Raw genomic sequence first — 15,083 nt, forward strand, 5'->3', positions numbered from 1 at the left:
TAATCCATTGGTAGTTACACTGGCACCCAAGGGACCAGCCCAGCTTCTGGCATCATAAGGATCGTTATTGCCCTCTTGTTTCCCACTGGCCTTGTGGGGGTAGGTGAAGCCCAACTCAAAAGAGTGAACTCTCTCAAGGCTTATATTGGTTACACCCCTATTCATATTAATTATCTTCTCCCATCTTCCAATTCAGCCCTACTGGTCCTGTGACTTACCAAGAGGTAGCAGAATGAGAGCGCCTGTAAGGGTGTCTTCACACTTCCAGTTCAGTAATCTTGCCTTTTTCTATAGGCTTTTGGTGTCATGTGATCCCTGCCAACTTGTATTGTAAATGTTCCAGGTGCATTTTAGGGAGAATCCCGACATCTTTGGGCCAAGCAAAACATGACTGGTGCTTTAGTTGCAGAAAAACAAGGGAAAGGAGATCACATCCCTAGCTAAATACATGCTAATTCTAGAGGTGGCTGTGAGAAGTGCTCAGACCTCAGAGACATACAGCACAGCTCCAGAGGCCCCATCTTGAGCTAAGGAAATGTAAGATGTTAGAGAAGGTATTTTAAAGGACTCTCACCCAGGAGAACAAAACTGTGAGGGACTGTAGATCATGGCAGGTTTAAAATCTTCTAGCTCTTAAGTTACATGCCAAGTATAGTTAATCCTAATTGTTTTGAAGCGCTCCCCCACCACTTAACAATGATTGTAGCAGATCAACATTTCACTTCAGAGCGCTAATTAAAGGAATTGCCCCTGGAGCCAGGCAGACCTAGTATGCCCCCCAGTGCTACAGTGGGATGGATTCACTGGCTGTGAACCTTGGAGAACTTACGTCATTTCTCTCAGCTTCACAACTTCAGCTTCTTTTCTTTATATGATTGCTAAAAATCCATTTCTTACATGCTGCCAGAAAGTCCAGCTTCCCTAAAAGCCAGTTTCTTTCTTACTCACACTTATGGAAATGTCTCACATTTATGGAAGTGTTAACTACCAATGGATTAGAAATAAAGGTACCCATGTGGTAGGGCGCCTGGGTGGTGCAGTCGTTGGGAGTCTGACTCCTGGCCTCGGCTCAGGTCATGATTTCAGGGTCCTGAGATCGAGCCCCACATTACAGCCTCCACTTTCTGAATGTTTTACTCTATAAATCCTGAGAATAGGTTAATTTACTCATTCTACGAACATTTATTGATCATGTGCCACAGGCCAGGCATCCTGCTGGTCCATAGCAGTGTATCAGCGGACCAGACGGACACAGTCCCCACCCTCCCAGCACTTGGTGTTCCGGGTGTCGTGAGTGCAAGAGGACATCCAGCGGCCCGTAGGGGTGTACAGTGAGGGAGCCTGGTCTGCAGAAGGTGGGGGAGATGACAGCAACAAAAGTGCCCTCCCCCCAACAAATGACATCTAAACAAATAGTAATATGTCATGTAATCAAGATATAAATAAACACAAGACATGAGAATATTGAGAATGAGCAGTTATCTGCACTCTTTATGTAAGAGGTTGTACCTTAAAGTATGTGAGTTTTTGACAAAGTGACAGTAGAAGGGCCTTTCAGGCAAACAGAAGGTAGATGTTTAAGCAAAGCCCCAGGAATGGAAATATGTTCATGGAATAGCAGATAACAGTATGGCTAAGCGTGGAGAGGAGTGAGAGCGAAGACTGAAGCAGTGGATGTTGTCTGTTATGAGGCCTGGAACAGAGGTGGAAGGTTTGGGGTTTTATGTCCGATGGAATCAGTATTTATAATCTTCCAGTCACACTGATAGAGGATTCTTAGAAGTAAGAGGGAATTGGATTTAGAGTCACAGGGGCAAGCCCGAGAAAAAGCCTGGAGCAAGGCTGCCATGATTTGAGTGCTTATTTGAGAACCTTTATATGATCCCGCTAAGAGTAATTGAAGAACTTTAGTAGCTTATTAACCCATATCAAGTCAATGTGCCACTTAACATTTTTAACCAACAAGACAAGAGCTTTCTAACAGGTTATTAAAAATTAAAGATTAATTGCATGTGGTGATGATTAAAAATGTCTATCTGATGCTCGACTTCACCCACAGTGTGAAAAATACAGCGGAAACAGTGAAATGCCTGTAAGATGGGACATCGTGGGGAGAGCTGGGAACAGGGGGCTGAGGTTTACTGTAACATCTGTTACAGCAAGACCTATAAAATAAAATGTACTTAGCTTGACTGTTCATCACTGGAAACATGTCTGAGTAAATAACACCCACACCACAGGGGAGAAAATTGTCAACAAACAGCATCTATTTCAAATCTTTTGAAGCCACCAAACACTTATGCTACTGTTGCACTATGTGTGTATTATCTTTGGGTTCGACAGAGCGTTTGACTCTTCAGTAACTTAGGTGTCTCTTGCAGGTAGGCTACCCGAATGTTGGTAAGAGTTCCACAATCAACACCATCATGGGCGACAAGAAAGTGTCTGTGTCTGCCACACCTGGCCACACCAAGCATTTCCAGGTATTTCTGCAGCATCAGCTTCTGGATTTCCTTCTCAGTCAGTTCCTCCCTCTGGGTGTTTCTGTGAAGTTCTTTGCCACTTGTGTGCTGGTCTTTTCCCTTCTTCTGCTGTGTGCCCAACATAAACTTCTCACTTGTCTTTCAGACCCTCTTTGTGGAACCTGGCCTCTGCTTATGTGACTGCCCCGGCCTGGTGATGCCATCCTTTGTCTCTACCAAGGCAGAGATGATTTGCAATGGAATCCTCCCAATTGATCAAATGAGAGACCACGTCCCCCCTGTGTCACTAATATCCTTCCTGCTTTGCAAAGATTGGTTGTTAATGTGTATATTAGGGCTTCAAGTTTGTTTGGGACATTGCTTTACATTGGATGTATTCACAACTGCTATTGAACGGAAAAACATGAAATACTGACTAGTGATCTGCCCAAGTTTGTGCAGTGAGGTAGCATCAGGACTGCGGGAGTAGAACCTCATGTCCTAATGGTGGCAGTATTGCCTGGTATCAGTGGGAGAGCCCAGGTTTTGGATGGTGGTCCCCAATTGAATCCTGACACTGGCGTTTTGACTATTTGTGTGACCTTAGTAAGCTTGCTTAGCCTTCCAGAAACATTCCTTTTCTGAAAAATTCCGAAAAGCTACTTCACAGTTGATTGTGAGAATTTAATCGTTAATGCCATTTATTGCGTGCTTACTGTGTGCTTCACACAACACTTATCAAGTAATCTCATTTAATTCTTAAAGCAACCCTTGACGTGGGTACTGCTATTACTTGGATTTTTTCGAGCTTGAGGAAAGTCAGGCGCAGAGAAGTTAAATAATTTGCCAAGATCTAACAGCTGGTACATAGCTAATTAGGAACTCTGCAACCTCCCAGCATAATGAGTTACCTTAAGTGAAGCATCTACAGTAGCGTCTGATATGAAAAAAGTACTCAAAGATAGATCTGTTAAGAACCACGGTGTCTTTAAGATTTTACCCTCCTTAAAGCCATCGAGTTAGTCTGTTACAGTTCTGTGGGTACTGGTGGAACACAGGAGACTCCATGAGACTGGCACACTGATTTGTTAGTTTATAAGTATGCCAAATTACAGTTCTTGACAAGATCCTTGCCACAGGTTTTCATGCACCCCAATTTAATTTCTCTTTCTGTAAGAAATAATGAGGAAGAACTCATTTACCAGGATAGGTAAAATATAGTGTATCACTAAAATAGAATAGTATACAGTAGTTAAAAATACTGCACTAGGGGGTACCTGGATGGCTCAGATGGTTAAGTGTCTGCCTTCGGCTCAGGTCATGATCCCAGGGTTCTGGGATCGAGCCCCACATTGGGCTCCTGGCTCAGCGGGGAGTCTGCTGCTCCCTCTCCCTCTGCCTCTCCCCCTGCTCATGCTCGCTCTCTCTACCTCTGTGTCTCAAATAAATAAAATCTTAAAAAAAAAAAAATACTGCACTAAACATACCTGTAGTGACCTGGGTAAATCTCAAAACATTACATATACGATATGACACCGTTTCTGTAAAAAGTGTCATCTCGCAAAACCATACTTTATATTAATGGATACTCATGAATGTGAAAGTCTGCAAAGTGGCCTGGTGGCTATACCACAAACTCTACTTACCTCCAGGTGGCAGGAGGGGCTGGTATAGTGTTCCAAAGGTTTCCATTTTCAGTGCATTTTTTTGATAGATGACATTGTTACTACCTCCTGATAGTTGGGAACACAGATGTCACGTTACTGAATGCTTCTCTGTATATTTTCAACTCTGAATTAGTAATCAGGTGTGTACTGAGCATTTATTACAAGCCAGGTTAGGTTGGGTTCTGTGGAGGCTAGAGGCATGAATCAGCCATGGATCCTGCCCTTGCCGGATTCACTCTGGAGGGCAGATGGGGCATGTGCATGAATAACTGGTACAAGGTAGCATGGTGTTTAAAGAGAAAAAAAAGTATTCAAAAATTAATGAATAACTACCCTTTTTTTCTGGAGAGGTGAGAAGGCTTCTGTCTTAGAAGTGCTGAATTAGGGGCGAGTGGGTGGCTCCGTCATTATGCGTCTGCCTTTGGCTCAGGTCATAGTCCCAGGGACCTGGGATCGAGCCCCGCATCGGGCTCCCTGCTTAACGGGAAGCCTGCTTCTCCCTCTCCCACTCCCCCTGCTTGTGTTTCCTCTCTCGCTGTGTCTCTGTCAAATAGAATAAAATCTTAAAAAAAAAAAAAAGTGCTGAATTAGGAAGCACGTGTCAGAAGCTGTGGTGGGGCAGGGGTGAGTTCAAGGGAATGGATTCCTTGACAAGCTTATGTTTGCCAGAATATTCCGAGACACGTCTTAGAAGCCACCTATGGCATTAATATCATAAAGCCTAGAGAGGATGAAGATCCCCATCGACTTCCAACATCAGAAGAACTGTTGACGGCTTATGGATGTGAGTTGTGATTTATTTTAAAACATGAACAAAAAAAGTAACAACATAGTTAATGAGAGAACTACTCCTGCAAAGATACAAATTCACATTTTTCCTTAGCATGTGTCATGTCATCTTCCAGCGTTGATGCTTTTGTTGTCTCTGTGGGCCTTGCCCACAAGCTGTTCTGGTGGTGGGTTCAGAGTGCAACAGTGAGGTCTCGAGAGCTGAGTGCTGCCTGAGTAGTGTGTGTTAAGCGCTGTCTAGAGTTAGAGAAGGAGATGATTTGAGTCCCTGGCCTCTTCTGGTCTGCCCTTTGTGGACCTTCACGGTCACAATCAGTCCCGTTCCGGGGGACACATGTCTTCCCATGCTCTCCTGGTCTCGGGCCCCTCCCTGTCAGAGGCCTACATGCGGACCGGGTTGAAAGCTCCCACAGGGCACACAGGGCGAGCCAGCCGCTGTCACATGCTTGGAAGACAAGGCCCTTAGGGCATTCACTTTCGTGTAGGTATGACTGAGGCTGCGTTGGCTTTTTCTGGAGTCTTCTCCCTTCTGTTTGTTGGGAAGAAAATGAATATGCTATCATAGCAGGATAGGAGAGTTGTGAGGGCAGCATGGGAGAGGAAAGCCCTCAGAGATTGGGACAGAGTGGAGCGTGGTCAGGATGGGAACACAAAACAGCCTCCCTCGCCTTCCATCAGTCCCTTGGAAACCTTGTTTGACAATAAAATGAGTCCACCGCTCTCCCACCTCTGTGTCTTACCCCAGTTCTATGTGGGAGCTATCTGCCTATCATTCTTCAACTGATTGTGATTTATTTACCTTAAATACAAACTTTAAAGGTGGCCTGGAGGAACCTACGTCTACCTGAAGAAATAGCAATGTTAGAAACATTTCCATACATCTGTGGCATGCCTTTAAAGGAACTGCCACCAACAGGGAAGGAGTTCAGGTTATTGAGTGATTTGATATGAAGAGAAAAAACTTGTATTTTTCTCACAGAGAAAGGTGATTTGATATGAAACACACTTAAACCAGAACTTGAACTTAGTTTAGTTGGGAGACTTTAAGGAGGATATATACTAAGCAGTTTTGATGAGACTGGTGTAGTCACAAAATCAGAACTAGAAAAGACCTTAAAAATCAGGCTACCTTTCACCTCCTTTTTTTTTTAAAAGAAGTAATCTGAAATCAGAGCATGAAATGACTTATCCACGGTGGTGTCTGGTCAGTGGTATAGCCTGGATGAGAACCCGTTTCATAATCCAAACATCTCTCTGGTGCCAGAGCCTGAAAGATGGGGAAAGGTGGACCTCCACCAGACTTCCCATTTAGTTTGACTTCCAGATAAAATGAAAAGTAATTGAGTTTGAGTTTTTTAAGATTTGTCATCTAAGTCGGATAAAATCAGAATAAAAATGGATGACCACATATGTACAGTTTCTAGGATCATCTGCAGGTCTGTAAAGAATAGTTTCTGACAGTTCATTTTAAAAGATGTTGCTAAATAATTTGCATTTCTTTAAATAGTAGTGAAATGGGACCTCTGTCCATATGTTAGCCATTTCTGTTTCTCCTGGGAATCACAGTTTTCTATGCATCTTTTGTTGTCTTAATGATTTGTAGGAGCCCTTTGTGGTTTCTTTAACCCTGTAGACATTAACAATTTTAATAGCGTTTTTTTTTCCTTTTCCTTTTTGGCTTGTTGAGGTTTGGTGTTTTACTTGGGGAGGGCCTTCCCTATCTCAGAAGGACAAAATTGTTTCCCTCTAATATCTTTTTTTTTAATATCTTTAGATTTTTAATCTGCCTAAATGTATTTTTGTGTATTATGTGAACTAGGGTTTTCACTCTTTCCTTCTAAACATGACAGAGCCTACTACACAGCAACTAGGTGAGGAAGCTGAGTTCTGAACCCCACCTGTCTGCCAAAGCCCGTATTCTTAACCACTGTGCTCTGCTACTCCCTCTATTGAGTCAGTATTAGAGGGATCTGTATAGTATGTTTGAGAAACTAGAAAAAGCACAGATACATGACTAAACAAAAAGAGGCTTACTGTATTGCTTTTGGTTTTGCTCATAATAGTGACAACATAGCATTCTACAGGTAGCCTCCATGATTAAATGTTTTTAAAATCAAGAGATGAAAGAAATAACTGGAGTAGAGAGAAATTGAATGTTACCTCTTGGTGCTAGGATAGCAGAACAATATCGTCTGTTCACCTGGATTCTCAGATGTCTTTATGGTACTAACCAGATTATCTTCTGCCATGATAGTTGCTTTTTTAAAGCTAGCAAGTCAGGGGCGCCTGGGTGGGTCAGGTGGTTAAGTGTCTGCCTTCGGCTCAGGTCGTGATCTCCAGGTCCTGGGAGCAAGCCCCATGTTGGACTCCCAGCTCAGCAGGGAGTCTGCTCCTCCCTCTGCCTCTCCCCCCTGCCCGTGCTCTCCCCCCCCAACAAAGGAATGAATAAAATCTTTTTAAAAATTTTTTTTAAACTAGCAAGTCAGGATGCATAGTAAGTGGGGTAAGACTAAACTTCCGTCACCTCGGTTGTCCTTGTTGTGACATTCTGGCTCCTCACTTGGGTTTTGCACCATTACTTCTCACAGACATGCGAGGATTCATGAGTGCGCGTGGGCAGCCAGACGAGCCCCGGTCTGCTCGCTATATCCTGAAGGACTACGTCAGCGTAAGTGAGCCCGGCTCCTTGTCGCTCTGGAGTAAACAGGCCTTCGTCCTCACGGTGTGCTTTTACATGCCGGCAAGCTGTTGAGTTAGAAAGGAGATACTTCCTCACTGAGGTGGTGGTGTCATTGGCGAGAGGCAGCATTGGCAAGGTTTGAGCGGCTCTTCTAGGGGAGGGGATCTGCCGCCTTGGCCGGGCATTCTTGATCCAGGGGAGCTAGCATCGTCTGAACCCTACATGTAACCGACAGCATAATGCGAGGGAGATGCCTCTACACACGTCCTCAGTGAAAGTGAGAAAATTTGTGCCTCTGGTTTTTCCATCTCCCGAAGCCCTTGCTGGTTCCTATGACAGCTATGTCCCCGCCCTCCCTGCAGCGTAGCCCGTCATCTGCCCTTCTCCTTGCGCTTCCCCTTGTGACAACAGCACTCCCAGCGCGCCCAGCTGAGGGCAGTGCAAAATGTTCTCCGTGTTGTCACCTGGTTAAGAATACACAAGTCTATGAGGTTGTTATTCTCGTATTACAAATGAACACGTGCTAAGTTTGGGGTTTTCCTTATCAGTAAAATAGGAATTAATAGTACCTCTCTCATGAGATTATTATGGGAAATAAATGAGAAAAATACATGTATGTGGAGACACACACACCACTAAGCTTAGTGCCTGGCACATAATTAACCCCAATAGTTGTTGTGGATTAAGCTTAATTCTTTTCACAAACAAGCATTCCGGGTCTCCGGGAATAACTGGTTATGAGGATTTGGCTTTGTTACCCCTTCTCAGTGCCACATCAACAGAGCTCTGGGAAGCACAGGAGTCAAATTGGGCAGCATACTCTCTTGCCTTCAGTTCAGGAAGAAAGAAGTTAATGGAATATTTGTATGGATAAATTATGTATTCATTTACCACTTGTAAAACCGTGGAAGATGAGAAGATGAGTTAAAACCAACCACAGTTTATAGAGCGCTTACAGCAGGAAGCAGAAAATTTGTGCCCAGTGAGCAACCATGGTCAGCCCAACATCCCCATAGTATCATCCTGCTGTCCAGTTGTGTCCTGGTTTTTGTTGTGGGAAATATTTATCCTAAGTACAGTCATGTCGGCGTACTGAAGGACACTTGAGTAGAGATGCAAACAAGGTAAAAAGGAGCACAGAGGAGAAAGATTTCCTTCTGTGTGGGGGCTGTGGGCCGGCGAGGCCTCCCGAACATGTGAAGGAGCACAGTCGGTGTCTTCATTAGGGCTCTCCAGTTGTAGGTGACAGAACTCTGCTCAGCTCCCATCAGAAAGCGGGAAGCTTGTCAGGGTGCCTGGCAGAGAGGTCTTCTCAGAGGACTTTTTCTTCTGGGATAACACAGATGGCACCTGTGAGGTGCTGTTACGCTTCTTGTTGTCTTCGCAGGGTAAACTTCTGTACTGTCATCCTCCTCCTGGAAGAGACCCTGTGACCTTTCAGCAGCAACACCAGCGACTCCTAGAGAACAAAACAAATGGTGGCGAACTGAAAACACATCCAGGCAGAAATAAAAAGGCAACACAGATTGAAAATATAGTTGATAAAACTTTTTTCCATCAAGTAAGTTTTAAAGTTTTTCTTTACCTTCTGATCCAACACATTTTATATAGCAGTTTTGTTGAAATACCCCTTCACAGAGCATAAAATTCACTCTTTTAAAATGCAGTTCAATAATTTGTAGTATATTCAGAGTTGTGCAACTATCACCATAATTTTAGAACATTTTTTCACTCTAGAAAGAAACATTGTAGCCATTAGCAGTGACTCACTATTCCCCTCTTCCCCCCAGCCCCTGCCAACCACTCGTCTACTTTGTCCTAGATAGATTGGCCTGTCCTGGACGTTTCATACAAATAGAATCGCCCACTCTGTGGCCTTTTGTGACTGGCTTCTTTAACTTGGCATCGTGACTTCAAGGTTCATCCATGTATTATCAGTACTTTTTTTTATTGCCAAATAATACTCCGTTGAGTGGATAGACCACATTTTGTTTATTTATCAGTAGGTGGAATTTGGTTGTTCTTGGAGTTCTCCATAAATAATTCTGTGCTCACATATCAAATAATACTATCTTACTTCCTAGGAAAATGTGAGAGCTTTGACCAGAGGAGTCCAGGCTGTGATGGGCTACAAGCCTGGGAGTGGCATGGTGACCGCAGCTACTGTGAGTGCTGAGAGCCGGGCTGGGAAGGCTTGGAAAAAACATGGCAACAGAAATAAAAAAGAGAAAAGTCGTCGACTGTACAAGCACCTGGATACATGAACTTGGGCTGCAACAGAAATGGCATCTGCATTGTGCATCTGGAATAGAACAGGAGCTGCTCTGGCCTGTGATTCCATAGAATGGACCCTGGTCTCGTGGCACGCAGCCACACCAAACAGCCAGTGTCCAGACAGAGGGGCTCCTTGGAGCACCAGCTCTTAACGCAGTCATCTTGGAGCCCCAGAAACCTCATCCTGTAGAAGGCTGAACTTAAGATGAGGGAACAAATGATTGTATGTGTGTGTGAACAAATACGCAGATGCATACTAATTCGTAAGTTGGAGTTTTTTGTTTTTTTTTTTCAAGATACTAAAATTAAATTGCCACTGACAGATGTTTTACTGGTTTATGTAGATAAACTGCCATTTGGACATTTCATGTTCTTTAAATAGTTTCAATTTGCCAAGACATGACTGGGACTTTAGATGGCTTCTTTAGAGAACATTATTTAGGTTAATGACTCTCAACCTCACACATACCCAGTACACCCCTGGTATGGCAGAAGGCATATCAGATCTTGGAATGGGGGACTGGCGTGTGTAGTTTTCAAAGGCTTCTGGAGCGCACAACCTTCTTAGAAAATCACCATCAACATGAGCCGCCATTACAGAAGGAAGCATGCGGTCTTCTGTAGCTAACTACAGGGATGAGAAAATGGGGGGGTAGATAATCAGCTAGTTTTTGTTTTAGGCATAGGGATCCCTGATCTCCTTGGTACTTCCAACCATCAAGAATGACAAAGGCAGTTTACCTTTTATAGCACCATTGTTTGTAATAAATACACAATGGCTATTTTACCCTCTCACTTTACTTTTGTCTCTCCCTTTTTCTGTGGGCCTCATTATTCCCTTAACTCGGTTCCTTACCTTGTTTTGTGTGGTAGATATTTTTGGAAATCTAATGGAAGTTATGGATGCTTTCTTCAGAAAAATGCACATTCCCACAAGAAACACAGACCCTCAAAGTTCATCTATGAATTCACAGTTAAGCCTTGCCCTATGTGGTCATAATGAATTTAAGATATATTTGAAAATTTCTTCCACTCGGAGAATAAAAAAAGTACACTTGTTCATTTAACAAACCCCACCTCCTGTGTGGCGGGAAAGGGCACTGGAAAATGGCCACAGCAGGAGTAGGGCCTGAAGCAGGAAGGACGTTAGCAAGAGTCGCCACACGGGGCCTTTGAGCGTGTGGGGAGGATTCTGGATGTTTTCTCAAAAGAACTGGATAAGCCAAGGAAGAAGGGTTTATAAACAGGTAAGGGGTTAGTATTCTAATTCTTTAAATACTGAGTGAAGGGTTACTCCAGACCAAGGCTGAGGCAAATTGAGAGGAGGCAAAGCTAAGGAGGTTCTAAAATGGTGTTGGTCCATCTGCAGCCATCTACTTCTGGTCATTCCCTTTTATCTGAGAAAAATGAGACAGTCTCAGTAAAAAAAAAAAAAAAAAGCTTATGGTAGAGGAGCAGCATTGGCATGTTAAAATAGACTGTTCCATTTACTGAAGAACAAGCACAGTTGTGTGGGAGAAGCCTCCATACCGGATGAACAAAGCGTGTACTGATTTAGAATAAGTTTGCTTTAATGATAGTGTAATAGCTAAAACATGAGACTTTACAGAAAAAGTAGGTACATATGTTTCCATGCTCTTGATTATTTTTGTAACAGTGTTATTGAGATTCATATACCATGCAAAATCACCAATTTAAAGTGTACAGTGCAGTGGTTCTTAGCACATTCAGAGTTGTGTAACTATCACCGTGATGAGTTCTACGTTACTGTCACAGAAAGAGGCCCAGGACCCTTTAGCTACTGGCTCCCAACCCTCTCATCCCCCCGGCCCCAAGCAACCACTCATCTGCTTTATACATGGACCTGCCTCTTCTGTACGTTCATATAAATGGAATCTTAAGCTGTGTGACCTGTGGCTGGCTTTCCCTTAGCCTGACGTCTTCAAGGTTCACGTATTTGAACATCTCTCCGTACTTCATTGCTTTTTATTACCAAATAATACATTCCGTCGAATGTATATACCACAGTTTGTTTATCCATTTATCAGTTAAAAGACATTTGGGTTTCCAGGGGCACCTGGGTGGCTGGGTCAGTTAAACGTCTGCCTTCAGCTCGCCTCGTGACCTGGGGGCCCTGGGGTCCTGCGGTCCAGCCCCACCTCAGGCTCCGCACTCCGCAGGGAGTCTGCTTCTCCCTCTTCCTTTGCAGCTCCCCCCACTTGTGTGCTCTCTTTCAAACAAAATAATTTTAAAAGGCGTCTGGGTTTCCACTTTCTATTATAAATAATGCTGCTCTGAACATTTGTGTGCAAGTTTTTGTGTGGACACAGGTTTTTTAATCAGGCATATAGGAGTGGAACGGCAATACATTTAACCTTGTGAGCAACTACCAGACTCTTTCAGAATGGCTGCACCATTTTACATTTCCCATCAACAGGTTCTAATTTCTCCATGTCCTTTTTTTTTTTTTTTTAAGATTTCATTTATTTGAGAGAGAGCGCAAGTGGGAGCAGCAGAGGGAGAGGAAGAAACAGGCTCCCCATGGAGCAGGGAGCCCAATGCGGGGCTCCATCCCAGGACCCTGGGATCATGACCTGAGCCGAAGGCAGATGCTTAACTGCCTGAGCCACCCAGGCGCCCCCTATTTCTCCATATCCTTGTCAACACTTGTTACTGTTTTTTTATGTCTTGGCCATCCCAGTGGGCACAAAGTGGTATCTCATGGTTTTGACTTGAATTCCCTTAATGGCTAATGATGTTGATTGAGCATCTTCTCATGTGCTTACTGGCCACTTGTATATCATCTTTGGAAAAATGTCAGTTAAGATAGATCCTTTGCCTATTCTTTGAGTTATCTCGTTATTGAGTTACAAAAGTTCTTTGTACATTGTATGTACAAGTCCCTTATATCATATCTGTCATTTGCAAATGTCTTCTGCCATTCAGTGGGTTGTCTTTTCATTTTCTTACAGTGTCCTTTGGAGCACAGTTTTAATTTTGATGAAGTCCAAAGGTATCCATTTTTTTCTTGGGTTGCTTGTGTTTTGGGGGTTAAATTTAAGAAACTATTGACAAATCCAAGGTTACTAAAATTTGCCCCCTATATTCTTACTAAGAGTTTTATAGTTTTAGCTCATAGATTTACATCCGTGGTCCAGTTTGAGTTATTGTATATGGTGTGAGGTAGATGGACCAACTTCATTCTTTTACATATGGTATCCAGTAGTCCCAACACCATTTGTTGAAAAAACTAGTGTTTACCCATTGAATTGTTTTGGCGCCCTTGTCAAGAATTGAACATAAATGTATGAGGGCTTATTTCTGGATGTATACCTTTGGTATTTAACTTTTGTGAATGTGGAACAATTGTGAAGAGGTTCTGACTCAATTTTCTAGCAAGTACTACTGGTAAGAGATATCTTTGTGGATGCCCCACACCACTCCATATCCCTTAGCCCACTGTGAGTTCACCAGCAGCCCCAGTGGACAGTTCCTGTGCAAGTCTTTCCACCACAAAAGCCCTGTTTTCCTTTCTCCTGCCCCACAGGAGCCTGCTCAGCCTGCACACAGGGCAATCTAGAAGGGCTGGGGATGTAACACCCCCAGAGCAACCGCCAACTGGTACAGAACAGGGGCTGGTTAGTAAGTGCCCCGGCTTCCCTATGACTCAGTGCATACATTGTACATGTGCCTCACTGCATCCTCAGAGGAACTGAGCCCCACCTGCCCACAGTGAACATCACCTCACTAACTCACCGGTGGCCTTTCTCCCTTCCCTCACTTTCTCCACTCCCTCACTTCTGCTTCATTGGATTGCCTCCCAAATAAACTAAGCCTAAGGGGTTGCGGGGTGGCTCAGTCAGTTAAGCGTCTGACTCTTGAGCTCAGCTCAAGTTGTGAGCTCAAGCCCCATGCTGGACCCTACTTAAGAAAATTAACTAAACCTAAGTCCTCTGCTTAGAGTCTGAAAAACCAAAACTAGGACACCCTGAAAGGGGCCTTTCTAGTTTCACCTTTGCTTCTGCCCAGAATGGGTGTCCTGTTAAGCATCCTTTCAGTTTTTTTAGGTATCTTCACCCTTGCAGCAGTTAGTACTTTAGACTTACAAATTCGTCATTAGCATTATCACTTTATTGTTTTGATTTTTTTCCCAGCATTTTATTACAAGAAATATATTGTCCTTTCAAAGTAGAACCTGGTATACATCTGTCATCTGTTTACTTTTTGGGAAACTAGAAGGAAGTTAAGTTAAGGTTTTGGTGAAGATGTCAATAGCAACATATGCTTTCTTCGTAGGTAAATTGGAAAATATGGCAGCAAGCCAGAAATCTGCTTAATGCCATCCCTCTAACGTCTTTGTGAAGTGAGGAAAATCATTCAAAATATCCACCCTTAACCATTTGTTGTCTGTCATGTTCATCATACTATTGACCAGTTGAGGGTGAAGAAAGGGCCCTAGAGAAAGGAAAGATTTTCCTTTCAAAAGACTCTGATAGGAAGGGAAAACAATTTTGAGCAATCTAAAAGTGAAAGGCATCGCTTCTCGGCCTTTTGGCTAAGATCAAGTGTAAGTGAAAAGTGCCCAGTACACAGTAGACTCTGAATACATCTTTTAAATGTTGTATTGAGGTGTAATATGTATACAGAAAGCACACAATCATAAGAGTATAGGTAGCTGACTTTTCACAAACAACATATGGATGCAACCAGCACCTTGATTAAGACACAGAAGGGTCGGGGCACCTGGGTGGCTCGGTTGGTTAAGCGTCTGCCTTCGGCTCCGGTCTATGGTTCCAGGGTCCTGGGATCGAGCCCCACAAACCTGCTTCTCCCTCTCCCACCCCCACCCCCGCTTGTGTTCCCTCTCTTGCTGTGTCTCTGTCAAATAAATAAATAAAATCTTAAAAAAAAAACACACAGAAGGGTCAGCATTCTGTGCTTCCTTTCAGCCACAAACTGACCTTCCCAAGAGTAACCACTATTCTGACCTTTTCACCAGATTTTGTATGATACATATACCGTCTACATTGTGTACTCATGTATCTGGCTTCTTTAATCCAACATTGTGAGATTCGTCCATAGTCTTACATATGATAAGTAATAAATCATTGTCATTGCTGTAGGGTAGTTTATGGTTCTATTATTGATGGACATGTAGATGTTTTTGCAAGTTTGTGTTTTTTAAATTTTTAATTATTTTCTAGAACAGTG

General features: G+C 43.3%; 1 protein-coding gene across 2 annotated transcripts in view; it reads left to right on the forward strand.

The window, feature by feature from the left end:
- LSG1 (large 60S subunit nuclear export GTPase 1) overlaps nt 1-14,785 on the forward strand; it is a 31,545-nt gene extending 16,760 nt beyond the window's left edge. The window contains exons 9-14 of one of the 2 annotated variants that reach the window (XM_073895277.1): nt 2,382-2,483; nt 2,629-2,772; nt 4,790-4,913; nt 7,507-7,586; nt 8,986-9,145; nt 9,668-14,785. In XM_073895277.1, the coding sequence (XP_073751378.1) occupies nt 2,382-2,483; nt 2,629-2,772; nt 4,790-4,913; nt 7,507-7,586; nt 8,986-9,145; nt 9,668-9,774 (717 nt within the window). In that variant the 3' untranslated portion in view covers nt 9,775-14,785. Of the gene's footprint in view, nt 1-2,381; nt 2,484-2,628; nt 2,773-4,789; nt 4,914-7,506; nt 7,587-8,985; nt 9,160-9,667 lie in introns of both variants that reach the window. The other variant, XM_025876442.2, reaches the window with a different exon arrangement.
- The last annotated feature ends 298 nt before the right edge of the window (nt 14,786-15,083 follow it).

The sequence above is a fragment of the Callorhinus ursinus genome, unplaced genomic scaffold, assembly GCF_003265705.2.
Source record: "Callorhinus ursinus isolate GAN/ISIS: 27379988/994484 unplaced genomic scaffold, GSC_fseal_2.0 scaffold1, whole genome shotgun sequence".
NCBI lineage: Eukaryota > Metazoa > Chordata > Mammalia > Carnivora > Otariidae > Callorhinus > Callorhinus ursinus.